Source organism: Aspergillus foveolatus (genome assembly GCF_047715535.1).
Source record: "Aspergillus foveolatus strain CBS 279.81 unplaced genomic scaffold BDW70scaffold_12, whole genome shotgun sequence".
Taxonomy (NCBI): Eukaryota; Fungi; Ascomycota; class Eurotiomycetes; order Eurotiales; family Aspergillaceae; genus Aspergillus; species Aspergillus foveolatus.
The window spans coordinates 339,081-364,921 of NW_027396076.1; the positions used below are offsets into that span (position 1 = coordinate 339,081).

Here is a 25,841-nt window from a genome sequence, read left to right on the forward strand (position 1 = left end):
GTGTCCCTCTTTCACCCAGATTTTTTTGGAGGCCGAAATCGCCCCTCGATTCCGCCCCGCCGACGGGACCGGGACCCTACCTTGACACTTTAAAAATTCCCCCGTCTCCCCCGATCTGGGCCTGGTCACCAATTCGCACTTTTCTCACCCTCTAATCAATTGGGCGTCCTAGCAGTCTTTGCTCCTACTTTCTATCTGCGTTGCTCAATCGAACCGCCAGCATGTGTGGTATCTTCGCCTGTCATCAGTATGTTACCCTACTTGCTCTTTTCTCCCAAGGCCATTCCGCGGGGATCTGTGCGCCGCGCGTTCAGGGCTAACAGACATTGCGACAGTCATCCGGATGTACAGGCATTCAAGCCTACAGCTTTGCGCATGGCAAAGGCGTAAGTCTCTCCTTCTCTTCCGCAAGTTTCAACTCGTCATTTGGAATTTGTGTCTGACTGTAGCAGTGTGCGCCATCGTGGACCGGACTGGAGTGAGTCATGCGGTCGCGGATCTTCTTTGACAAGAATTCATTCCTAACACAGTACAATAGGTGGGAGCTTCATCGCTGATAAGACGAGTTAGTGACTTTGTGCCATGTATAGACCGAAGTCGTATAGGGTGCTGACCGGATTTTCCAGTTCTTTGCCACGAGCGCCTGTGTATCGTCGGTGTCGGTATGTGCCTTACTCATCAACAAGACTCCTTTGCTCTTTTTAATACTCCGTTTCACCACTTGAACTATGTCTGAGACTGTATCTGCTTCTAGACTCCGGCGCCCAGCCCCTCGTTAACGACGATGAATCCCTCGCCTTGGCCGTCAACGGTGAAATTTACAACCACCGCATTGTGAGGAAGACCCTGGACGTGGAATACAACTATAAGACACACTCGGACTGCGAAGTCATCATCCCTCTGGTATGTGCGATTAGAGCAGTGCGGAAGAGGGTTGTGGTACAGGGATACTGACTCGTATAGTACATGAAATATGGTCTCGATGCCCCCAAACATCTTGATGGCATGTTCGCCTGGGTTTTGTATGACAAGAAGGAGGATAGGGTTGTTGCGGCACGTGACCCTATTGGTATCTGCAGTTTCTACATCGGCTGGTCCTCCCAGACTCCTGGAGCCGTGTACTTTGCCTCCGAGTTGAAGAGTTTGCACCCCGTCTGCGACAAGGTCGAGGCTTTTCCTCCTGGCCATGTCTTCGACTCCAAGAGCGGTGAATTCTCCCGCTACTTCCAACCCTCGTGGTGGGACCCGACCAACGTTCCCAGTGCGCCCGTGGACTACAAGGCGATTCGTGAGTCCCTCACGAGGTCTGTGCGCAAGCGTTTAATGGCAGAAGTTCCGTATGGTGTTCTGTTGTCTGGCGGTCTCGATTCTAGCTTGGTTGCCTCGATTGCTCAGCGGGAAACTCTGCGCATGCAGAAGGCTAGCTCCGGTGTCAAGAGCGAGGCCAATGGTGAACTGGTCGGTATCGACGACGAGAACGAGCTTTCTACTGTCAACTCCTTCCAGCAGCTGCAATCTTTCTCCATTGGTCTCCCTGGTGCTCCCGACACAGAGGCTGCCATGGAGGTGGCTAAGTTTTTGGGAACCAAGCACCACGCCCTCACCTTCACTATTGAAGATGGTCTCAACGCCCTATCGGATGTTATCTACCATCTGGAGACATACGATGTGACCACTATCCGTGCGTCCACTCCCATGTACCTGCTCAGCCGAAAGATCAAGGGACTTGGAGTCAAGATGGTTCTGAGTGGTGAGGGTAGCGACGAGATCTTCGGCGGGTACCTCTACTTCCACGCTGCACCCAACAAGGAGGAGTTCCACAAGGAAACCGTTAGACGTGTGAAGAACCTGCATTTGGCAGACTGCCTCAGAGCCAACAAGTCAACATCAGCCTGGGGTTTGGAGGCGCGAGTTCCTTTCCTCGACAAGGCCTTCATTGAGACGTCTATGTCGGTTGACCCCCAGGAGAAGATGATCACAAAGGACCGCATTGAGAAATACATCTTGCGCAAGGCGTTCGACACTTCCGATGAGCCCGACGTCGAGCCGTACCTGCCCGACAAGATCCTCTGGCGCCAGAAGGAGCAGTTCAGTGACGGTGTCGGTTACAGCTGGATCGATGGTCTGAAGGACCACGCCGAGCTCCACGTCACCGACGAGATGATGAAGAACCCCAAGCCCGAGTGGGGTGATGATATTCCAACTACCAAGGAAGCGTACGTCTTTCCCATTCTATGGGCGTAAATTGAGAAGTTAACATGGCAACAGTTACTGGTACCGCATGATGTTTGACGAGCACTTCCCATCCTACTGCGCGTCCACAGTCGAGCGCTGGGTCCCCACATGGTCGAAGCAGAGCGACCCTAGTGGAAGGTAGGTCGATTTCGAGGTAAAGATTGCCTGCTCTGATGCTAATTTCCGTGCTTATTTCCAGAGCCATTGCTACCCACAATGCCAAGTACGATGACGCCGAATAGATGATTGTATAGCAAGTCCTTGCGAGATTGCATATCGTTATTTTTGAGATAGAGAAACATGAATAGATGATTATCCCAGATCATGGTCATTTAGACGCAAAGCGAGTTTTTACTATCAGCGTAGCGTTTGGTTGGTCAAGTCCTGCGCGCTCTTTGATGCAGCAAAACAGGATGAGATAAAATCCAAATCATCGCTGCTTATCTGAACCCTCCTGTAGACCTTAGTTGCTTTAGAGTTTCGGTTACCTTGTGATCATGTGCTGTTTCGAAAGTGTTTGACCCACGGATCCCATACGGGCAGGAGCCTAGTAGAAGTTCAGCGATGCCTCGTCAAATCCTTTGTCAAAAACAAAAAGTAAAGGCTAAGCGACAGTATTTGAACTAGGCGTAGCCTCAGATGTCTGAGCCGACCAAAGACGGGCGAGACTGCCGGAAGCACAGCTCGGTCAGGTTATATCGGATGCCCCAGGCGTTTCAAGGCACCGTCGGGATCCTTGCTCACGGGTTTTGCCGCCACAGCCAATCATAGCTGAGCCAGCTTCCCGTGCCCCAGCAACTGGAACGCGAACTCAACCTCCCAAGTGATTTGAATTGAATCTTCTCCCGACTTCCTTCCTCGTCATCCTATTCCTCGCTCAGCTCTTTCTACTACTTTTCTGCTTTAATACCCTCTGACGTTATCGTCTTATTACCCATTCGATCCTACACAATGGCTGCTCCTGCTGCTTTCTCCGACATCGCCAAGGCGGCCAACGATGTACGTGATTCTCCCACATTGTTTCGCAATGAAGCTGGGAATGGTGGACGAAGAATCGCGGAATCCCAAGCTAATCTTACTTTTTCCGATAGCTCCTTAACAAGGACTTCTACCACGGCTCTGCTGGTAAGTAACTACCCGGCTGCCTATTTCAAGCTCGTTGCTTTGATCGTGAGCATAGCTGACATTTGATTCTCCTTTTTAGCTAGCCTTGAGGTCAAGTCCAAGGCCCCCAATGGCGTCACCTTCAACGTGAAGGGCAAGTCTGCTCATGAGGGTCCTATCGCTGGCAGTGTAAGTACACATCGCCAATATATGTCATTTAGGCTGTCACTAACGGCACCCTCCTTGTGTAGCTCGAGGCCAAATACGTCGACGCCCCTACTGGTAAACGCCCCCATAATCGCATACGAAAAACTCCCAAGAAGCCAGACAAAGCGCTCGTTGTTGATATAACACGTTCGCATTGCTTGTCACCGTCCACTAGAGTCACTTTAACGTCAAGGGTCGCCGAACATAGATTGATGCTAATAATCTGTCCTTGCTCAGGCCTCACCCTCACCCAGGCGTGGACTACTGCCAACGCCCTCGACACCAAGCTCGAGCTCGACAACAACATCGCCAAGGGTCTCAAGGCTGAGATCATTACCCAGTACCTCCCTGCCAAGCAGTCCAAGGGTGCTAAGCTCAACCTTCACTTCAAGCAGCCCAACCTGCACGCTCGTGCTTTCTTCGATCTCCTTAACGGCCCCTCTGCAAACTTCGATGCCGTTCTTGGCCACGAAGGCTTCCTCGTCGGTGCCGAGGGTGGCTACGATGTCCAGAAGGCCGCCATCACCAAGTACTCCGCTGCCGTCGGCTACAGCGTTCCTCAGTACTCCGCTGCCATCCAGGCTGCTAACAACCTGACTGTCTTCTCTGCCAGCTACTACCACCGAGTCAACGCTCAGGTTGAGGCTGGTGCTAAGGCCACTTGGGACTCCAAGACCGGCAACTCCGTCGGCCTTGAGGTTGCTAGCAAGTACAGACTGGATCCTTCTTCCTTTGCCAAGGTAAATAGTCGGAACCCAAAAAATTGGAATCGCGCAGATCTGATAAACTCTCTCAATTTAGGTCAAGATCAACGACCGTGGTATTGCCGCTCTGGCCTACAACGTTCTCCTCCGCCCTGGTGTCACCCTCGGCCTTGGTGCTTCTTTCGATACCCAGAACCTCAACCAGGCTGCTCACAAGGTTGGCGCCAGCTTCACTTTCGAGGCATAAGCGACCCCTTGCCCGCCTTTATGCTGTTAGGACGTGCCAACGCCTCTCTTTTGCTCCAGTATGCGAGTTATTGTATATAAGGGGCAGGAAGATAGGATTAGTTGGACCGTGATATCTAGATATTAGGTAATTATTGGCGACCACTGTATATCAATATGATCATATTTCCTTTGTTCTGCGGACTTTGAAGGGTGTTTTGAAACTGCTTGTAGACATAATTCTATATAGCTGCTCTAGAGGAATTTTTAAGATGCGCACATAACCCGCCGCTCTATGGACTATATACAGTTTTAACTACAACAATGCGCCCAAAACAGAGAATGAACTGGCATTCCTGCAAAGATAGCGTCAGCCATCCTTCATCCTCGAATACTTTGTTTGGCGCGACTTCTCGTTGACACTGCCATCACTGCTCGGCCAACGAAGGAACCCCGCCAATGCGCCCGCACCCAGCAAGATGCTTGAAACTGCAATGAACCGCAACGCAAAGTCTCCGCGACTACCTATATACTGCTCATTGATATCAGCATCCACCCTGGACCGTCTTTCCTGTCTTCGCGCATCCTCCGCCGTCTGCGTTCGATAATGGCCCCGCGCGTTAAAATGCGATATTGGATTCCGATCAATAAACCCCGTTGGATCATCTTCTTTCTTAGTGCTGCCCGCGGCACCGGCCGAACTACTGCCAGCACCAGACCCGGCTGAATAGAACCCCCCCGCCCTTCGAGCCCTATTATTACCATACCCCCCGTGCGCGTAAAAACTCGGCGGGGGACCCTTAAATACGCCTCGCCGTTTACTGAGTCCGCTTGCAGGCCGCGAGCCGAAATATGATGCGCCGTGACTGCTGTGGCTGCCCATAGGGTGCTGACCGGGTGTTGCAGTGGAGTGCGTGGATTGGAAGTTTCGCGAGTGAATTCCGTGGTCTCGGTCATATGTTGAGCGCTTTGCGCTGTTACTGAGGGTTTGGTAGGCGGAAGATATTCTGGCGAAGCGCGAGGAGGCGCTGGGATCGTTGGGGTTGCGGTCTGGGTGGTGGGCGAGGGAGAGGGCGTAGAACTTTCTGTATGATATATGTGTCAGTATAGCACTCGCACTCTACTTTTATGTGGTTGAGGCAGTGGTAAGAGCTTGATGGGACAGGTAAACGCACTTTTTGATCTCGGCCGGTGTGGCCGTTACGGGGACATCGAGGACTTCGTAGAGTGTTGGCTCTCGAGATGACGCGAGCAACCGGACACTTGCTGTTGAGAATGGTGCTTTGCATGTGTACTGACCACGGTCATGTTTATATCTACTTTTGCAATTAGGTTCGTAGCTGCGGAGATTGAAAGTAGAGGAGATGCGGTCGTGCGGAAAGATAGCTTGGTGGCAGCGATAGTGATCGAGAAATTGCGTGACTGGCCTCCTCAAAGGGCGAGAAAAAGACATGTCTTTGCCAATTTATGTGGGAAGAGATGGGGTTCGTGTCCAGGGTGTAGATGAGGAAATTAGGGTGGAAGTACACTTCCTGATGGCGTCGGCCGCTTATCGGAGGTGCAGTGCGTCATCAGTGCGCGAGTCAGCCTCCAGGGCTGAGGATAGAAGCATGGCAAATATGCCTATAAAATATATATATAATCAATTCCTATATAGGACGGTTTGGATGGTAATTGATTGGGGCATTGCAATTCACACATAAACAAAAAACGGTCCTGCTGGTGTTGTACATATCGTCCTCTAGGTATAGATATACTGCGGAGTGGCACACGAGCCCTACTCAAGCACACAACTCCAGCTATACATCAATCACTTTGTGCTTAGCTAGAAGCTCAGCGATATCCCGTCTGGGATACTTACTTGTATCTACGCTGGTTTCAACCGGTGATACCCTGCTTAACCCCTAAGATATAGATATGGACATCGAGGCCGGCGCCAGGCTTGGCGTCTCATTATCTCATCGGCAATTCCCCGCTCTATTTTTTCCTCTTGGTTAGACCGCAATCTGCCTATTCTTTGCCTCCTTAGCCCCTGCTCTATCTTCTCATCATGGCTGCTCAGGCTAGTGAGAAGCTTGAGAAGCTTGACCGTGAGTTTTCTTGTCTCGCTTTTCCATATTTGCCATCACGCTAAATACCTCTCCCACAGTGAACGGTCAGAACGGCGAGTCCACTGCGGTCCCAGCGGAAGCGGGCCAGGCAGAAGCCGGAGAGGTGGAGGATGACTCGGATGATGATGCTGACGATGCGGGCGCTGCTGCTGATGGTGCAGCCAACGGAGGTATGTTTGAAACCGAATCTCGCTTGCCCACGGCCTGTTTCGGCATATCCTCGCTGACTAGAGACAACGGACTATAGCCGCAAAGAAAAAGAAGAAGCGCAAGTCTAAGAAGAAGAAGAAGGGTGGCGCCAAAGTACAGAGCTCTCCTCCCCGTGTTCCGGTGTCGAGCCTATTCGCGAACGGCCAGTACCCCGAGGGTGAGATCGTCGAGTACAAGAATGAGAATTCGTATCGCACAACCAACGAAGAGAAACGCTATCTCGACCGTATGAACAATGACTTCTTGCAGGAGTACCGCCAGGGTGCCGAGGTCCACCGTCAGGTCCGCCAATATGCACAGAAGAACATCAAGCCCGGCCAGACTTTGACGGAAATTGCGGAGGGCATTGAGGATTCCGTTCGTGCGCTGACCGGTCACCAAGGTCTTGAGGAGGGTGATAACATCAAGGGCGGTATGGGTTTTCCCTGCGGCCTGAGCATCAATCACTGCGCTGCCCACTATACCCCGAATGCAGGCAACAAGATGGTATTGCAGCAGGGCGATGTGATGAAGGTCGACTTTGGAGCACATATCAACGGTCGCATCGTGGACAGTGCGTTTACCATGTCTTTCGACCCTGTGTATGATCCTCTGCTTGAGGCTGTCAAGGATGCTACCAACACTGGCATTCGCGTATGTGTTCTCTGTCTAGATTACTATATCTACTACTGACAGTCGTTGCAGGAGGCTGGAATTGATGTCCGCATGAGTGACATTGGTGCCGCTATCCAAGAAACTATGGAAAGTTACGAAATCGAGCTGAACGGGACTACGTATCCTATCAAGCCTATCCGTAACCTCAACGGTCATAACATTGACCAGCACGTTATTCACGGTGGCAAGAGTGTCCCCATTGTGAAGGGTTCGGATCAGACCAAGATGGAGGAGGGTGAAGTGTTCGCCATTGAGACCTTTGGTAGTACCGGAAAGGGCTACGTGAGAGAAGACGTAAGTTGTTCTAGAGCCGCATGCTTGATTGAAAGCTCATGATCATTAGATGGAAACTTCTCATTATGCGCTGGTCGCGAATGCTCCTCAAGTTCCTCTGCGGCTGTCTTCTGCAAAGAGCCTCTTGAACGTTATCAACAAGAATTTCGGCACTCTGCCTTGGTGCCGTCGTTACCTTGACCGACTTGGCCAGGATAAATATCTTCTTGGCGTAAGTATTGTTGTACCCCAAATCGAGCATCGAGCTAATGCCCTCCCAGTTGAACAACCTGGTTCAGTCAGGAATTGTTCAAGATTACCCGCCTCTCTGTGACATCAAGGGCTCATACACCGCCCAATTCGAACATGTATGTCCCGGATTCTGTCTTCCCGACTTAGAGACTAACCCTGGTTACAGACGATCGTGCTCCGACCTACCGTGAAGGAGGTTATTAGCCGCGGAGACGACTACTAGTTAGAACCTTGGTCATATTATTTGGACGCACGAGATGATACATAGCTCTTACCAACAGGATTGAAGTAAAGACGAACAAAATGAAGGACTTTTTTTTTTAATTTTGCGTTGGCATCGCTTTGTCCATAGCAGTAGGTCGAACTATTCCAACGGTTGGCGCGCCCCACGTGGGAAGCAAAGGTTCCGAGACACGACTCCCATGTTTCAATTTCGAATCGAACCACATCTTTGTTCTGTCCTATAACTGTATGCCAAGCACTGTTTTCACCTCAATCGATGGCCTAGGAACTGCTATCACCCCTTTTCACCCAAAAAACCTCTCTTTTTCCTCCCTTATCCTCCCACCATGGCCTCGACAGTCGCCTCCTCTGCTACACCGCAGCTCCGCATGTCAGCCACGAAGAATCTCCGCAAAGCTCCAGACCTACGAAATGATGAACCCTCCGTGCGAATCCCGCCTCCAGAGACTTCTTCTATCGAGGACCATTTCTTCTGGACCTACACGGAGGAGCCGCACCGTTCAAGACGGCAAGCAATCATCAAAGCACATCCAGAAGTACGTATCTCCGCCTCACTTCCGACTCTGTGCTTCAGAGAGCTAACTCGTACAATCTTCCAGGTAACCAAGCTCTGCGGACCAGAGCCGCTGACCAAATACGTGGTGCTGGGCGTTGTTTCCCTCCAGATATGCTGCGCATACCTTCTCCGCGAAACGTCCTTCTTCTCCTGGCGGTTCTGGTTAACGGCGTACGTGATCGGAGCCACTTCGAACCAAAACCTCTTCCTTGCCATCCATGAGATATCACATAACCTCGCTTTCCGGTCACCTATGGCCAATAGGCTCCTGGCTATCTTTGCCAATCTTCCCATTGGACTGCCCTACAGCGCCGCTTTCCGGGTATGCATATACCAAACTCGTTTGGTTCGCAATAGAAAAAGAAAACTGATCATATGCAATAGCCCTACCATCTCACTCACCACAAATCCCTCGGCGTCGCTGGCCTCGACACCGATCTCCCAACAGCCTTCGAAGCCTTCGTACTCGACTCTATCCTCGGCAAGGCCTTCTTCTGCACCTTCCAAATCTTCTTCTATGCTGTCCGCCCCATGTTTATCTACAGTCCGCCCTTCACAATAATTCACCTCATAAACCTCTTCGTCCAACTCTCATTCAACTACATCCTCACAAAGATCTGCAATGGCTCCCTCAACCCACTCCTCTACCTCCTTCTCAGCTCCTTTCTCGCGGGTTCCCTCCACCCCTGCGCAGGCCACTTCATCGCCGAGCACTACTTTTTCTCAAATGTCGACCACGGCACAGAATCACTCCAGGAACTGAAGGGGGAAAAGGGCGAAAAACACCCTCTCACCTCCCTTCCGCCTCCGGAAACGTACTCATATTACGGTCCGCTTAATATTCTCACCTACAACGTTGGCCTTCACAACGAGCACCACGATTTTCCCGCTATTCCGTGGACAAAACTTCATACCCTTCACCGGATTGCTAGCGAGTTTTACGAGCCTTTACCCTGCCACCGGAGCTGGATCTGGGTTATTTGGACCTTTATCCTAGATAAAAATGTCGGTCCGTGGTGCCGTGTTAAGAGGGCACAAGGTGGTCGTATTGTGGGAGGTGGCGGTGCCATCGGTCGTGCAGGGGAGGGAATTTCCGCTGGGCCCGACGAGGCAAATGATGATGGGTGGAAAGAGAGCGAGATTCAGAATTGATCTGGTTTACACAGGTCAACCCATCTATGTAGCTTAGGCAGATTTTCGCCACCTTTCTATTCCTCTCTATTGGATCGAGTCGGATGATACCTGAATAATCGCATATCTTTGCGCACTTCGGTATGTACGCTATGAATGCTTGCAGTATCGGAGATAATGATGTCCTATCATCCATATGATATATTCTGCACATCCTAAATACTACTACCTATCAACTACAAGTCTTATGGACTAGCTTCAGAGAAGACAAAAACACTCTCCTTTAGAAAAGGCCTGTAATTTAGTAGTACGTACCAGTATGAACGAGATTGCTTGATTTATAGCTTAGCAGTCTATCCATAAGAGACGCGTTTCCGTCCTGAAGGGAAGAAGCTATAAGCATTCAGTACCATTCGTGGTGATTACTTATATTAGCTGCCTGGCTATCAAGGCGGGCGTTCGTCTAGAAGCGATAGTCACTTGGAGAATAATATTCACTTTCAAGTTTGAACGGGAAAAGACAGAGACATGGGATCGAAGGACGCGATAGATCAGCCTACACGCCACAATACTAATAGGAACGTAAGAACTTGCTTAGCCATCTGATCATGCAGCCTCTGCACCAGCCCTGTCGAGTTCGTCTCCCGCTTCTCGCACTCTTTCTTAGTTTTTCATTGTGCCATAAGATTGACCACGCGTCGCATTAACAACGCGACGCCGTAGTACTCGAAACGAATTGCCGTAGAGCATACAGGAAAGAAGAAAAAGAAAAGAGGCTTGATATAAGTGTTCACAAACGAAAAATCAGAGACAGGCGGCTCAAGGGGGATAAAAAACAGGTGGTCCGTAGTGGAAGTAGGGAATAAGTATAGGGCAACGAAAAAATTGGGGGAATAACGAGAAGTTAGAAAAAGAAATACGCAATCAAGAAGCTCAGCAGGCATAAACCTGCCACAATCCTTACTGGCACACCTGCCTCAACAGACTGAACCTGCTGCGCGAGGGCTGCCGGTGACTTTTCGCTCTCACCACCGATCTTTCTCTGTCGCAAACCCTGGTCTGCGAGCTTATCTTTTAGGCGCTGAATTTGTGCATTAGCTTCTGCCAACCGAGCCTCGTAGTCAGTTTGCTTTGCGCTGCTCGCTACGGAAGCCTTCGCTGATGCTGCCTTGCTTTCAGCTACATGCGGAGTCGGATATTCCCGCTTGACACTCTCGTTGAAGTCCGGAGCGGGTATGGGCGAAGTTGTGTTGGGACTTTTTGCAAGATTGGCGGCCGGGGTCTCAAAATCTCCCTTGGGGGAAGAGTAAGAAGGGGGTTCATCATTCTGGGCGTTCTGATGCGATAGTTGTTTGTGAGCTGGGGTAAAAAAAAACTTGGGAAATAAGCCACAGTAAAACTTACCGTGCCATTGGTGTCTTCTTGCTTGACTTCGGGTTCATCAGCGGGGAGCCAAGCTACTCGTATTTTGCGCTCCTGAATGGCTGATTTGGTGGCTTTCTCGAACTATAGGTCAATTAGAGAATAGCCATGTAGAAGTATCAAAAACACGTACAATAGAGCTGACATTGGCGAATTCCATATCCTTGGTGACTGCCACAGTTTGAACAAGGAACTTGTCCTTGCATTTCGCATCCGGGGCTGGTTCGTCCTTCATGGCCTGCAATAACACTGTCCATATAATCAACCATCCTGTTCCGCAGCGATCTTCAAGACACGGATGCATACCCTGGACTTCCACATGCTTGCCTGGTTCTATCCGCCCTGAGTTGGGTCGGACACAGTAGCTTAGAACAATTTAGTGGGGATTCGACTGCGAAGCAGGCAGGAACTACGTACTGTTTGGGAGCGGTGGTTTTGACCTAACAAGGTGACAACCGTTAGCGTACAACTTAAGACTTGCGCGGTACATTGAAGCGCATACCTTGAAGACAACGGCGTCCGGGTTGTTGTTAGTGAGGTGCAACACTTGGCATATTTCACGATTGAAGGGGCCTAGTTCGCAAGTCAATACGCCCAGTTAAACCATAACTCAAGAATGCTCCCTAAAGACGTACGTCTGAAGCCAAGGTCCGGGGGGTCGAGGAGGATGGACATGGTGGATAAAGTGTGATGGGTGTTCGCTATGTGGGAGGACGGCACAGAAACTAGGAGGTTGTTTCAAAGGGCAATCAGCCCAAGATAAGAGGAGATATTTGGATGAGGTTGAGCCAGCAGCGAGAGTCAAAAGACAAGGCGGTACCTGACGACTGGGTGAGGGAGTCAGAATAGCAGGATATCGATAAAATGGGTATAGGGTGTTGGAGATAGGCAGCACTGGCAGTTGTGATTTAAAGCCAGACACCGAAGTTCAGGCGCAACCAAACCACCTAAATTACTGGGGGAAGAGCGTCGCGGCTGCTGGTTGGGCCGGACCGCTGACTCAGCCCTGCTGCCGGGTGAAGTCATCATTGCCAGCACGCTCGTGAACCTTCCACTACAAAATATCTCTTGATTTCATGGCAGAATTACTCCATTCTCTCGGTTTACTCATGGGTCATTAATCGTGCAGTTTCGCGATGAATGATGGTGTCACTGTTCATGGGTTGAGAGTCCCTCGGGAATACTGAAGCAGAAACGGTTCCTAGATACGGATGTGGTTCCTGAACATGTGATGCTGGAATAACATCTTCTCTCTTCCCTGGAAAAGCTTCGCTTACTCTCATAGCACTACATTTTTCATGGCCACATACGCATATCAGTCTGTTTGTATTCAGTCATCGTCACTGCTGACACAAGTTTGAGAACGCCTTCGGGAACAATGAGTGCATGCTTGCTAAAGTCAATGTCACAGCAAACACCCCGTGCACGTTGCCGACGTACCAAGAACTTACGTTCTGTTGGACCAGAGTCTATCTTGTGCCTCCATTTCAAGCTACCGATATTCTAGACGGCGATGGGAAAGCTGGTCGGAGGGCATTGGGTGATTGCTTATATGGGGCCGTTGTGTGACTTACAGTACGAAGTATACGGCACCATATCCGTAGGCATCCAGCTCTGTCCTAGTGATGAGCCCTTTTTTGTGTAAAAGGCTGATAAACATCATACCCTAGATCAGATTGTAATTTTTACCGGAGTCGATTTGTTTTCTTAAACTTGTCCAGAGCACTGGGATCACTGTATTTCTTGGTCACTGGGTAAATAAATGGGGCATGGCCTGGGCCATAGATCGAGCGGGTCATCCCGCAGTTGGGCTTCCGCCGCACTGATACGTCACCCTACAAACGAGCCACGGTCTTCTCACCAACACAACACTGCGCATCTGCTTATACTCACCAAAACACCACCGCAACCAGCAATTACTTCAGAAATATCACATCCGAAACAGACGATTTCCACATTTCAGATGACTACATCAGACCTTGATCAGCTCATTGAAATGGGCTTTGATAGAGAGCGCGCTGAGCTAGCAGTGAAGAAAAGTGGCGGACGTGTGTTTCCTCTTGACCCTCGTCCTGAAGCTACATACTAATCTCCATTCTCCATAATTACAGTGCAAGGTGCGCTCGAATGGCTCGAAGAAAACCAAGACAAGTCACTGGAGGAGATTAAGTCGGCAAGCGCGGGAGCCGACGAGGAAGATGAAGAAGGGGCGCCTGCACTTAAACCCGGAGAGGAAGCACGGAGCTTGGTCTGCAATGAATGTGGGAAGAAGCTCCGAAGCCATGCACAAGCCGAATTCCACGCTTCCAAAACCCAGCATGTTGATTTCTCAGAGTCAACGGAAGAGATTGCCCCGCTGACGGAGGAGGAAAAGAAAGCCAGGCTGCAGGAACTCAGGGAGAAGCTGGCAGCTAAGCGCGCCGTACAGTCAGAGCAAGACAAAATTGACAAGAAGCGAAATGAGGTACGCGGAGGCTACGGTTGTGATTATCGACCTTTGCTAATAGTTGACATTGCTTCAGGAAATCCGGAGAAAGGCCACTAAAGAGTCTCAGGATGCTAAAGAGGAACTCGAGAGAAAGCAGAGATTAAAGGAAGCGGCAAAGAAGAAGCAGGAGAAATTAGATGACATCGAAGCCAAACGCCAGGTCAAGGCCAGAATCGAAGCGGATAAGGCGGAGCGTCGACTGAGAGCTGAACGTGAAAAGGCTGAACGTGCTGGGCTTGCACCCCCTGTTCAAGCAGCCGCTACGCCTGCAGCTACGACATCTGGACCTGTCGCATCTAAGCCAGCTTCTGCTTACACGGAAACCCGCCTCCGGTTCCAGACACCGAAGGGGAATGTTATGAAAACATTGCCAGTACAGACAACACTCTTTGAAGTGGTATCGGCTCTCAAGACAGAGGACGGAATTGATGTCAACAGCTTTCGCCAGAACTTTCCAAGGAAGGTGTTCAATTCTGAGTTCTTTGGCGAGTCACTCAAGGATCTTGGACTCGTACCTAGTGCAAGCCTTGTCGTCGAATAAGGCAAGGCTCAGCTCGAGAATTGGAACCAAGAAACTGATCTAGCTCAAACAATTTTATGATTAATGCAAGATATTTTAAGATGAATAGGTATAATGATTGGACATGGCTACTGTCGAGAGCGAGATAACAAACACAAGAAATTCTACTTGTAGTCGTTGCAAGATGTACGGCATGTCAGGGAAGACATGGGTGGCTCTTCACGTGACTTCGCGGCATAGCAGGGCATCCTGACGCGTTTCCACGATGGGCTTCGGCCTGTGCCTTGAACCTCACATGAGTTACAGCATCTACTCCTCATGATAGCTCTCATAGACTAATCTATCCATAAACTTAATCATGCCAGCGTGAGTCTACCATCACTTCCCGACCAAACTCCGACAGGCTACGTAAACTAACGCGTACCGCGTCTCAGCGTTGGCGACCAACATCGAGGCGGCCCGGCGAGCATCACAATGCCAGATGCAACAGGAGTCATCGCCAGAAACCCGTTTGAGGAAGCCCCAGCACGGTTGAATCAATATACACCCGAGGAAGCTGCTGCCCTTCAAGCACGCCTCGAGAAGAAATTAGGACCAGAGTACATCTCTTCGCGACCTGGGGCGGCCGGCCTTAAGGTACACTACCTTGCTGCCGATAAATGCATTAATCTTGCCAACGAGGTTTTTGGATTCAATGGGTGGTCGAGTTCAATTCAGAACATCCAGATTGACTTTGTAAGTGTGGAACCATATAACATGACGCTCGCATATTATGACTACTCGCAGAGGGATGCGTTGCTAATGAATTTACTGACTTAGGTTGACGAGTCTCCGAATACTGGAAAAGTGAGCCTGGGCCTATCAGTAATAGTGAGAGTGACTTTGAAAGATGGAGCCTACCACGAGGTATGTCGGAATCCCTAGCCGAACTACGATATTCGACACGACGTTGATGGGCTGGGAATATCAGGATCTTGGATACGGACATATTGAGAATTGCAAGGGCAAGGCCGCAGCTTTCGAGAAGGCTAAGAAAGAGGCAACAACTGACGCTTTAAAACGTGCTTTGCGGAACTTCGGTAATGTTTTGGGCAACTGCATATACGACAAGGACTACATTTCCAAGGTCTCGAAACTGAAGACGGTACCAGTAAGTGGCCTCGTTCCTTGGCCTTAGCTCATGACACTGACATACCTGCAGTCAAAATTGGATGTAGACGATCTGCATCGCCATCCCGACTTTGCTCCCGTAAAAAAAGAACCAATTCGAGTGAAGCCGTCTCTGGATGACGACGATCTGCCCCCCCATCCGTCAATAGCGGGGAGGAACACCTCGACTAATAGTGCCGCTGATATGGACGCGGAATTCGGTAGTAAGTTGATGCAATGTACAGCTCATTTTACCCTAGGTTGCTGATCGCATCAGGTGATGTGTTTGATGAGGCCGATTTCAACGTTGGTGAGGGTGAGTACCCCGATGGAATAGTGGCAGAAGAAACTCAAAAAATGCATCAACCGCCAACCCCTGTTGGGAGGCCTAACGCTCATCCAAATCCCCCGAAAAATGCGCTTGGCGCACCAACAAGTGGCAACCAACATGTTGTCACTCCGTCTAAACCAGAAAGACCCATAAACCCTGCCCCAGCGGGCAGGCAGATTCCTAACCAGGCCCTAAACAACAGACCGTTCCCTTCACCCGCCCAAAATCAATATACAAATCAAAGACAATCCGTTCCGCTTCCCGATTCACACGGAGGACTACAATATGGAAGATCAATACCACCGGGGCAACGCGCTAGTAACGGCATGGCCACAACAGGCTCTGATGCTGGCGCACAGGTACCCATCAAACAGGAATATGGTGCAAAACAACCAAACCCAGCACCGCAGAGTACGGCCGTCCCGGCTACCCCAGGCATAAATGGTCAAGGGCCTCCAGTCGTGGGATTTCTCTCCGCCCGCGGAGCCGACATGCTACGTGAAAATCCTCATAGCGCCGCTACCGTAGCCCCAGCCTTCAATCCGCACGCAGAGAGCCCTTCTATCCGCAAGACGGCCGGCGTCGACCACACCAAGAGCATACCCATCTCAAAACCAATGCTAGCCGGTAGCGCCTCACCAGCATCCAACCAAACACGCGACTTTATCAATCCCTCCGCAGAAATGCATCGAAAGATCGGCGCCCCCAGCGGCGGTGTGGTCGGCGGTCCCATGAACAGAGGGCCATCGGTATCCTCCTACCGTCCTCTAACACGGCCGAATGTTGACCCTAAAGCTGCCGCACAAAATAACACCGCCGCCGCCAATCGAATGGCACCAAATATGAACGGGAAACGACCACCTCTGAACGACGTTACCAACGCATCATTGCCCGGTGGGGACGGATGTACTCCCGCACCTGGATTGAATGATCCGAAACGAGCGAAGTACGACGAATCTATGTCTGCGCAACAGCAGCAGCAACAGCACCAGCACTAACATCATCAACCTCGTCTTATGCCAACCCCCTCCTCTCTCGCTTTCCACAAAGCATGTACCATATCCGTCTATGCTTCAGTACAACCATCACACCGCAAACTTGCACGACCTTACATTCGGGGAATTGGGGAACGGCGTCACGGAGAAACTAGGGCTAATGGAAATAACTGAGCTCATTCGCGTTTTTGTTTCTTATGCTTGATGATTCAAATCCTAAGGGCATTGGACTGGAACCATTTGACTTTCCCTTCGGGTTCTGCTATTTGGTTGCTTTTTTTTTCTTTGCTTTCGCCATCGTATTCACCGATCAGCAAATGTGTGCTTCTTATTGATGAATAGATCACCCTCGGAACCAAAGTACCGAATCTATAGTAAATTTTCGGCGATAATGGATACTTAATCAGGTCTACGCTCTCCTTGTGTCTCAGATGCCGGGAGCAACCCACGTTTCCATTCTGCCTATAGGTAATACCAATGCCTGCGCAACGAAACTCCAAAGTCAAGAATGCCGGAGAAAATTCAAATTTTTGTCTTCCTCGTCAAAGCAAAAAATCACAGCTTAACCTTCGCCTTAATCCCTTTCCCACAATAATTCACTGTATTAATATAATTCTCAATCCGAACGCCAACTTTCGCCAAAGTATCTAAGTCAAGTGTACCACCAACAGCCCTTTTAACAGCATCGTAGCCGATTCCACCCAGATTAAGGTCAACAGGAAGCCGCGGCGAATGAGAGAGGCCGGGCAGGATTGAGAAAGGAGTATAGTAGTTGATGGCGCCGACTTCGTGGTCATGTTCATAGAAAGCCTGTGCTTCTATTGAGGTGACTTCCAGGATTGTATGGTTTAGAGGCGAGAAAAGCGCGAACTCGGCTGTTGATGACCAGAGGTGCAGCTAGGAGCACTCGGAAGTTAGTTATTTGGTTTTATTCTATTGAAAGACCGGTATGCGATTGGGAAGAGAAATTCTATACTGCGGATAAAAGACGATGTCCAACATATATGCGTTTTAAATCAAAGGACATGGCCAACGTGAGACACAGTATCCAGGAAGGTAATTAATACCGTAGCGTCCTGTATGAAGTTCTGGTGGCCGTTATCCTGGCCAGGTTGGTCTGGATCCTTGTCGGGACCTCCACTATGAGATAAGTTAGGAATTTGTACTTCGAAGCCTACCCTAGACAGAGCCTGTCCAAGTCTCGGTAAAGCTGGGATAGTTCCTTCGTGTGTCTTTATCGTTACTGAAGTATTCAAGCCTGGAACATGAGTCAGTGGAGGTTGCTTAGTGGCTGCCTGGGTCAAGATGAACTTGCCTGAGACAAACCGCGAAATCAGGTCTTGACCAGCAAGAACAGCCGACGGTCCGCCAAGATCGAGTGGACTCCATTGCAGATTCACATTGACACCGGTATTTGTACCTGGTACTATACTAATATCTCTCGTCGTCAGATGAGCAACCTTGGTGTCATTATAGACCAAGAGTAGGTCGAGCAATGGCACCGATGCTGAGTACTGAGTCGGATTCGTGAAATTCAGTACAGTCTCCACAAGAAGCGAGGTCTCCGTCGTAAACCCCAGTTCGAGAGATTCGACTTGTGGTGCGAGGCCATGCAAACCGTTGAAAGGCGCTATATGAGGGTTAGAGAAAGAGCACGTAATACATGATGTCACCTACGCTTTACAGTCAATTTGCCGTCAGCTGGTATACCGCGAACGGCAAACTTCCCAAGGGCCGTAGATATTTCCGCATCCACATTTGCGACAACGGTAAGTCCCACGGGTTTCCCTTCAAAAATCAAGCTTGAAAGTACGTCGGTCAAAACATCCTCATCAGTTACTTCGAGCGGTGCTTTATCCATGGGAAATTCCACTTGCAACACCGTCGTATTGTCGAAGTTCCCAATGAGAGTCGAGTTTGCAGGCTGCCATTCCTTCAAATCGAGGAATCCTAATTTCTTCTCGTGATAGAAAACATCGGCTTTAGCTCGGATCCGCGGAATATTTAGATCGAATTTCACTTGTTGCGGTACGCTAATCAGCACTTTCACCAAAGCAGAAACTGTAGGTCGAGATTCAGGACTATCCGGCTCTGCCATAGGGTTCGGGAGAGTGAAGTGAACGTTGGTCATGGTGAAATTCTTGACAAGATTATCCAGAGCGTGTCCTGTAAATGAGAGCGGCACCGTCACCGTTTTAAGGATGTCGGTCATCCATCTTGGAGTGCCCAAGGATGGCACGTCCGCTCCCCGAACGTAAATAATGGTTTGAGAACCATGGATGTAGCTCGTGAGAAGAGTATCGAGAGGCGACCTCTTTTCACCAGGACAGTTCGCTGTAAGCTCATCAGAAAGGCCTCGAATGATACCAGAAACCTCGACCTCGATGCTTCGATCAGGGATGATTGCAACCTCCTGAGTTACGACATCTGCCACGGAGATATAATGATCACGTGGCGAGCAGTTAGCAACAAGGGCCTTGAAGCCAAGTGGTGGAATGCGCAGGGCGAACGGAGAACCCAGTGAAGCAGAGACCGAAACATCAACTGCCATTGCACCGTGATCATCGGGCGAGTCTACGTCGTGTACGTTGAAATTCGTGATATCAACAGCCGGTAAAGACGGGAAGTCATCTCCTGGCAATTGTGTCAGCACATGCAGGGTTTCATTCTCGACTGCAGAACCTACCTTCAAACACTACGGAGTCATCTAGAGTCTGCTCTCCCAGGCTCAGCAGACCTGATTTGAGATGGAGGATGACACTTCCATGAAGTAATAGACGGTTCAGTCTCCCTTCCAGCCAGTCGACGGCGACGGAGCGTAAGCCCTCAATGTCGCCAGCAATCAAATTGGCTTCGAAGTCAAGGTGATTCACATGGCCGTTGCGAATGCTAACCTTGATGGACGGCAAGGATGCAGATCCAACAAAGGCATTTCCGTATTCCGGTAAGCGTACAATGACTTCAGACTGGCCGGTTTCGACCTCTTTTCCAATCCAGGTGACGAAACGCCCAATATTTCTTGCCGATTCACTTTTGACTCGATCAGCATCGAGGACAATATCCCCTTGTACCCTTGCCCTGACACCTTCGCTTGTGGCCGACACGACTGATAGGTTTGTCGGTCTAAATATGGCTGCTTCCTTGACGTATTGCTTTACTACCTCGGGAACAAAGAAGGCCAGAATGAGGATGACGACGACGGAACCGACAGCAAGGAGGCCGCATAACACCGTCCACCCAACTCTATTTCGCGGTTTTTTGGGGTAGTCGTCTAATGAAACAGTCCCGGACGCCGCAGAGGAAGCCTCCGATGATTCTATACCACCGTACGCCGATATATCATCATCGCGGCGATGGAGAAGCGGGGTTGACTCCGAAGACACTTCAAAGGAGGGACGTTGTTGATTTATAGACGGCGCCTGATAGGGCGAAGCATTATTGTCGTGATGCTCGTCCAACAAAGGCCGACTCGTCTCGTCCGTCATGACGAACGCTGTGTAAAGTGGAGTGGGGGAAAGTGTGGAATGTGGAGAGTATGTGATAGCGTTGAGGCTGATCAGACGGCGAACCGGGCCAGATATGACCAGTTTAGAGGCCTCATTTGATTAGAATGTACATGAAGTAGATAAATAGAGATGAACGCATGCAATAATTGCAGCAAATATTGATGAAGCGAGAGGTAGGACGATGAAGGAGTGTGAGCAGTTCAAAGTATCAGCAGAGTCAAGGGCCTGATGCAATGGCGGTGATCCGTGATCGGCGAGCGGAAGGGGCGCTAACTCTGTTTCTTACCAATGATCGGAAGCTCCTGCTGGCGGACTTTTGAGTCATTCACGAATCATTGCTCAGTTATTTGTGGATGCTTTCGCTCTGTCCCAATTTCTTTCTCCCCAAGTCTTTTAAGTTCTTTAACATCTATATTCTTGCACTTCCAATGGCATCCCTTCGCTCCGTACTCAAGAGCCAGAGCTTGCGACACACCGTGCGATCCTACTCCTCGCAAACCATGCCTCCCGCCTCACCCTTTGCTCCCCGCCACTTCCTCTCCATTGCGGACCTCTCGCCCTCCGAGTTCGCAACCCTTGTTCGCAATGCCTCCTCACACAAACGGGCCATCAAGTCGGGGTCAATGCCCCAAAACCTGCAGGGTTCACTCCTTGGGAAGACTGTGGCCATGATCTTCAGCAAACGAAGCACTAGGACAAGGGTATCCACAGAAGGGGCCGTTGTGCAGATGGGAGGTCATCCGATGTTCTTGGGCAAGGATGATATCCAACTAGGTGTCAACGAGTCTCTATACGACACTTCCGTTGTCATTTCATCCATGGTATCCTGCATTGTAGCCCGTGTCGGTAAACATGCAGAGGTGGCAGATCTGGCGAAGCACTCTTCGGTCCCAGTTATCAATGCTTTGTGTGACTCTTTCCACCCTCTCCAAGCCGTGGCCGATTTCCAGACCATCTATGAAGCATTCACCCCCAAGGCGCACCATCTTTCAAGTCTAGGGCTGGAAGGATTGAAGATCGCTTGGGTGGGTGACGCCAACAACGTCCTGTTCGATATGGCCATTGCTGCTACGAAAATGGGTGTCGACATTGCTGTCGCTACCCCCAAGGGGTACGAAATCCCTCCTCACATGCTGGAGCTCATCAAGTCTGCTGGAGAGGGTGTCTCGAAACCAGGAAAGCTTCTGCAAACCAATATTCCTGAAGAAGCGGTCAAGGACGCCGATATTCTGGTCACAGACACCTGGGTCTCTATGGGCCAAGAGGAAGAGAAGGCTAAGAGGCTGAAGGAGTTTGATGGTTTCCAAATCACTGCTGACCTCGCCAAGCGAGGGGGAGCTAAGGAGGGCTGGAAGTTTATGCACTGTCTCCCGCGACACCCTGAGGAGGTCAGTGACGAGGTTTTCTACAGCAACCGGTCACTTGTCTTCCCTGAGGCTGAGAACCGGTTATGGGCTGCGATTTCTGCCTTGGAGGGTTTCGTTGTCAATAAGGGAAAAATTGAATAAATATAACCAGGCGTCCATTTAAGTATAAAGAGGCTGGCGTTATCAAATTGATGAGTTGACGGGTATGAGATCATCCCGTCCCTAATTATATATACTTCGATCACATAAAAGCCTGTTAGTAGAAGCATGTCCCCAATTATCCTGACCAATCCCTTCTACCAAATATCAAATAACTAATTGAAATGGTGCATTCTCTCGCTTTCTTATATTACTCAGAGTACTGGAAATGGGGCAAATTGCACCCGGTGACTTTCACATGTCAGGAATGCGGAGTCGTCCTAGCCAAGGTAGATCCAGGCCTAACTACACCCCAAACCTCGACTCTCTCCATTCCATGCTCTTGACCTCTATCCAGCACATTCCTCTGAGGTTTCGCAATGGCTGTAGGTGGACTTTACTGTATCCTCAATCCCGCTGACTCACTGACAAAGCTGAACAGCCCTCGGCATCACAAGCTCGGCCCCGCCGCTCTTATCCATCCTTAAACCGCATCTCACTCGCGCCTTTAACTCCCCATTACCCCATTGACGACGACGACAATGAGTCGGACAAAGACCCACAGGATTATTTCACCCCGCGAAACGAGACTATTGACAACCCCACTAGAACTTCCTACTTGTCTAGCTATTCAGTCCCAGGGACACCCGGCGTCCTCTCTCGTGCGCCTTCCCGGAGTGGCTCACGCCCCCGCCACCACACCCGAAGCAAGAGCTCAACTCCTATTCATTTTAGCGACTCCAATCTTCAAGAGCAGAATGTGAACCAACCACTGCATCATCAGTCTAGAGACAGCGCGAGCGGAGATGTCAGCACCAGCTTTGACACTAGCAGGAGAACGAGACACTTCACTGCGCATCGTCACCAATTATCCGAAGTGAGAGATCCCGAGTGGATGCTTCGCGCGGGTGCTGCACTGGCATCGACCGCTCGTGAGGAGAAGGGCCAGAGCTGGCTAGCGAAGCGAGAGAGCTCGACCAGTCTAGTATCTGAGGTGGGAAGGTATGAAGTCGATGCTATCTCCCACGCCCTGCGGACGGGCATCTCTCGGCGGTCGAAGTCCGGCCGTTCCACACCTGCAGCTGCGCACTCGCGATCACGCGCAGCCAGTCGACGGAACAGCAGGCCTGACCTCTCCATGACGGGGCTTGAGATGTCGACGCCTTCACCTACTTCGAAGCGAAGTAGTATTCACATTGCCTCAGCGCCTCGAACGCCTTCTCATGTCCCGAGCGAAGATGCGCGGTCCACCACATCTCTTCTTCCAGACTTCATTGACGAGCATGTCCGCGCTGAGATGCGAGACACAATTCAGCAGCATGTCGATGGCGACTACGACTCCGCGACGTCATATGACTCCTGGGACTCAGAAGAGCACGAAGAGGATATGGACGAGTACGAGCTCCAACGCTTGACTCGCGAGCGTGGATTCGGCTTAGGAAACTGGATTGACCGCTTGGTAGAATGGACGCTGTTCGGCGTCGACGACTGGCCGCTCTCTACTAGCACCGATGCAGTAACAGAGCCGCAAGCAACAGAACTACATGCAGGCCACGAAAATAACCGCGAACCCCACGAGTTATCTGACAAGGATGATGATGAGACAAGAAGCCAAGTCTCAGATACCAACACCGATATCGCCCATGTAGAGAGAGCCGGAGATCACGGTGGCTGGGAAGATGCAGGCTGGTTCTTCCGCACTTTAAAACGGGCATTGATATCTACTTAATGTGCAAGGGAAAGGTATTTATGTCTGTGAAGTCCTTTTAAGGCCATAAGGCATACTCAACAATGCCTTTTCTCCCCGAATCAGGTGGCAAGCACATGATTGTTCACTGCCTTCGAACCTTGCGATTCTTCATCTGGTGTTCAATGGTTGTATTCCGATCTACCCAAATACCTGCTGCTCTGTACCGCCGTGCTGAGGAGGGAATTAAAAGGTGGATTGAGGGGCATAGTCTCTTTACGTATATATATCAAGGTAGCATGTTTACTATTCTCCGAATTCAAGGATTCATCTAAAAATAGGGCAATTAATGCACTTACGGAGACCTCCTTAGTTTCAGAGGTGTTTGCTAGAATCATGAAGATTTACCGAGAACTGCCTGACGAATCACGACATAAAGCGCTTCGCTCTATATTATTTCTGATTCCGAAACAATGCAACCCGGGAGTTGCACGGGAAACATGGCCCACCAAGTGGGTCTCACTCTCCTGGCTGATGAATTGACTTGGCAGCGATAAGGTATAAATCTTCATTGAAGAAGATAATTTGGGGGGTATACAAGAAGGGGCATCAATAGGAACGGACAAAACAACTAAAGGGGAAAGAGTGACTATGAACATATTTGCCGGCCATGTAATATGCATAGTTCGAGTGGGCCGATGATAAAACGATTCGGCCATCTAGATAACAGTAAAAGAAAAAAGGATGGGACCCAGAATGATGGCACAATGATAGAAGGGGGGAAATGAAATGTGAAAATGGAAACAGAAACTCTGGTAGCACATTGTGGTTAACGCCGAGATGAACCCTTAAAACTCTAGTTCATGCAGTTTGTATCGTGATCGTATCGTAGGTGGACATGCACGGTCGAGGATATGAAGGAGGAGCTGATAGGCGAGGATACCGTCGGAATTGATAAGGAGGTGAAAGTAATACCCGGTACTGTTTCAAGTTTCACCATGGTCCTACTTTGACGGGATTTCCAAGGCCATATGTGCCTGACAGAAGCTGCTCCCGAATGGACCCAAGGTCGTTGCCCCCTGGACTCCCGAAACCTTGGGATTCCGGTCCGTGCATCCATCCTAGACTGGATGCTAAATCATTGACGGCTGCCTGCAGTCTGCCACCGGAATTTTGATTATGCTTAGCCAATTTCTGGTCCCAGCCTCCATACTGCAACTGAATTCCACCTCCGCGTTTGGCGGCCTCTCGAATAACCAGAATCCAAGCTTTGCAAATTTCATCATATGCAGAATCCCGCTCTAAATTGTTTTGAGGTGAGCTCCAACGTGGCAACTGATGGATAATTTCTGTAACGTCATCCAGATAACTCAAGGATATCGAAGGTTGGGTTTCGTTAGGGGGTAAGAAATGGGGAGTGAAGTCGCTCAGAGCTTCGAGAAGATTCCCTAGAGGTTGGCGGACTCGGTTGTAGGCGTAGTCAGATTCGGGGTTGCCCCCCAGAGGGAATGAGGATTGTAGGGTGGATTGATAGTTTCGAAGAACCTGAAGGGCAGAAGCAACGCTTGGGCGAGGAGCAGTTTGAACCACTTCGTCGGCCAAATTAGGGTGACGATCGCATATCGAGCGGAGAACATCGCGGAGAGCATCGGTATCTAAGGTTTCAAGCAGACGAGGGAGGGAGAGCGGCCTTCCACCCATATTGGGTCGAGCACGTTTTATCTGTCGAGAGGATGATGGCAAGGTTCTTGGAGTAAAAGCTGGGGAATTCGTAGGAGAGGCTGACATCCGACTATCGAAGTCATTATGTTCGTCTTCGGCTTTCCGTTTGCGGTTTGTGGTAGGAGTGTGACTAGGGGTAGACACTAGAATGTTGCGTTAGATATGAGCTTAAAATTAAACCCCAAAGGTCCCAGTAACAGCAAAGAGTACCTACTTGGTCGAGAGGGGGAGAGACGAGAATACTCATAAATGTGAGGGGGCACGGGTGGTGTAGCCACCAAACTGTTCATGATGGCCGCAAATAGATGGCAAGGAAAGGTTGATGGACGTCGGACCTTAATAGCCGGGTGATAGGATGCAGCGGAGGAGCAAAGGAAAAGTCAAATATCTGCACGAGGACTGCGGAAAAAAGCGGGATGGCAAGGAGGAGGAAGATGCAAGCAAGGGAAGGACTGGAAAAAGGATGCAGTAGGTCGAAGGAGAAGGAGAGGATTGAGAGGATTGAGAGAATTGAGAGAGAGCGAATTGGTGGGGAAAGAAGAGTGAAGAAAGAGAAGCGGTGGGTGAGAGAGTCGAGCGTCAGTAGTCACGCACGGGTTGCGGGAGGCAAC

The 25,841-nt window shown here is 50.2% G+C and overlaps 11 protein-coding genes across 11 annotated transcripts; 7 read left to right on the forward strand and 4 right to left on the reverse strand.

The window, feature by feature from the left end:
• Positions 1–99: 99 nt before the first annotated feature.
• BDW70DRAFT_132229 (asparagine synthetase B) lies at positions 100–2,561 on the forward strand. The gene is made up of 9 exons (XM_073736129.1): positions 100–247; positions 336–386; positions 453–478; positions 539–565; positions 627–662; positions 755–903; positions 964–2,216; positions 2,269–2,373; positions 2,435–2,561. The coding sequence occupies exons 1-9, from the start codon at positions 222–224 to the stop codon at positions 2,475–2,477; spliced, it is 1,716 nt and encodes a 571-aa protein (XP_073598045.1). The 5' UTR covers positions 100–221; the 3' UTR covers positions 2,478–2,561.
• Positions 2,562–3,069: 508 nt separating this feature from the next.
• BDW70DRAFT_132233 (porin) lies at positions 3,070–4,759 on the forward strand. Its single transcript, XM_073736130.1, has 5 exons — positions 3,070–3,234; positions 3,327–3,360; positions 3,440–3,528; positions 3,591–4,286; positions 4,348–4,759. Exons 1-5 carry the CDS (start codon positions 3,187–3,189, stop codon positions 4,495–4,497), a joined length of 1,017 nt encoding a protein of 338 aa, XP_073598046.1. The 5' UTR covers positions 3,070–3,186; the 3' UTR covers positions 4,498–4,759.
• An 86-nt stretch (positions 4,760–4,845) lies between these two features.
• Positions 4,846–5,928, reverse strand: BDW70DRAFT_158082 (DnaJ domain protein; the record flags this gene model as incomplete). Its single annotated transcript, XM_073740465.1, has 2 exons — positions 4,846–5,560; positions 5,651–5,928. 2 exons carry the CDS (start codon positions 5,926–5,928, stop codon positions 4,846–4,848), a joined length of 993 nt encoding a protein of 330 aa, XP_073598047.1.
• A 597-nt stretch (positions 5,929–6,525) lies between these two features.
• BDW70DRAFT_148726 (peptidase) lies at positions 6,526–9,926 on the forward strand (the record flags this gene model as incomplete). Its single annotated transcript, XM_073738908.1, has 10 exons — positions 6,526–6,565; positions 6,625–6,756; positions 6,834–7,429; positions 7,481–7,744; positions 7,794–7,955; positions 8,005–8,091; positions 8,328–8,329; positions 8,484–8,754; positions 8,818–9,096; positions 9,159–9,926. 10 exons carry the CDS (start codon positions 6,526–6,528, stop codon positions 9,924–9,926), a joined length of 2,601 nt encoding a protein of 866 aa, XP_073598048.1.
• A 706-nt stretch (positions 9,927–10,632) lies between these two features.
• On the reverse strand, positions 10,633–12,240 carry BDW70DRAFT_16602 (putative integral ER membrane protein Scs2). The gene is made up of 7 exons (XM_073741884.1): positions 11,963–12,240; positions 11,830–11,900; positions 11,745–11,767; positions 11,634–11,692; positions 11,461–11,576; positions 11,310–11,411; positions 10,633–11,241 (listed from the first exon to the last, which is right to left on the reverse strand). Exons 1-7 carry the CDS (start codon positions 12,000–12,002, stop codon positions 10,810–10,812), a joined length of 843 nt encoding a protein of 280 aa, XP_073598049.1. The 5' UTR covers positions 12,003–12,240; the 3' UTR covers positions 10,633–10,809.
• A 1,050-nt stretch (positions 12,241–13,290) lies between these two features.
• BDW70DRAFT_158086 (uncharacterized protein) lies at positions 13,291–14,356 on the forward strand (the record flags this gene model as incomplete). Its single annotated transcript, XM_073740466.1, has 3 exons — positions 13,291–13,375; positions 13,439–13,791; positions 13,850–14,356. The coding sequence occupies 3 exons, from the start codon at positions 13,291–13,293 to the stop codon at positions 14,354–14,356; spliced, it is 945 nt and encodes a 314-aa protein (XP_073598050.1).
• A 293-nt stretch (positions 14,357–14,649) lies between these two features.
• On the forward strand, positions 14,650–17,216 carry BDW70DRAFT_16664 (RAD52 DNA repair protein RADC). The gene is made up of 5 exons (XM_073742046.1): positions 14,650–15,070; positions 15,155–15,241; positions 15,306–15,485; positions 15,537–15,708; positions 15,762–17,216. Exons 1-5 carry the CDS (start codon positions 14,810–14,812, stop codon positions 16,811–16,813), a joined length of 1,752 nt encoding a protein of 583 aa, XP_073598051.1. The 5' UTR covers positions 14,650–14,809; the 3' UTR covers positions 16,814–17,216.
• Positions 17,217–17,260: 44 nt separating this feature from the next.
• BDW70DRAFT_16648 (uncharacterized protein) lies at positions 17,261–20,500 on the reverse strand. The gene is made up of 5 exons (XM_073741995.1): positions 19,497–20,500; positions 18,488–19,444; positions 18,126–18,440; positions 17,878–18,068; positions 17,261–17,707 (listed from the first exon to the last, which is right to left on the reverse strand). The coding sequence occupies exons 1-5, from the start codon at positions 20,293–20,295 to the stop codon at positions 17,366–17,368; spliced, it is 2,604 nt and encodes an 867-aa protein (XP_073598052.1). The 5' UTR covers positions 20,296–20,500; the 3' UTR covers positions 17,261–17,365.
• Positions 20,501–20,611: 111 nt separating this feature from the next.
• On the forward strand, positions 20,612–21,900 carry argB (ornithine carbamoyltransferase). The gene has a single exon (XM_073736131.1). The coding sequence runs from the start codon at positions 20,670–20,672 to the stop codon at positions 21,822–21,824; it is 1,155 nt and encodes a 384-aa protein (XP_073598053.1). The 5' UTR covers positions 20,612–20,669; the 3' UTR covers positions 21,825–21,900.
• Positions 21,901–22,009: 109 nt separating this feature from the next.
• On the forward strand, positions 22,010–23,838 carry BDW70DRAFT_132255 (uncharacterized protein). The gene has a single exon (XM_073736132.1). It carries the CDS (start codon positions 22,717–22,719, stop codon positions 23,548–23,550), a length of 834 nt encoding a protein of 277 aa, XP_073598054.1. The 5' UTR covers positions 22,010–22,716; the 3' UTR covers positions 23,551–23,838.
• Positions 23,839–23,941: 103 nt separating this feature from the next.
• Positions 23,942–25,812, reverse strand: BDW70DRAFT_132257 (cut8/STS1 family protein). Its single transcript, XM_073736133.1, has 2 exons — positions 25,445–25,812; positions 23,942–25,373 (listed from the first exon to the last, which is right to left on the reverse strand). The coding sequence occupies exons 1-2, from the start codon at positions 25,518–25,520 to the stop codon at positions 24,502–24,504; spliced, it is 948 nt and encodes a 315-aa protein (XP_073598055.1). The 5' UTR covers positions 25,521–25,812; the 3' UTR covers positions 23,942–24,501.
• Between the last annotated feature and the right edge of the window lie 29 nt (positions 25,813–25,841).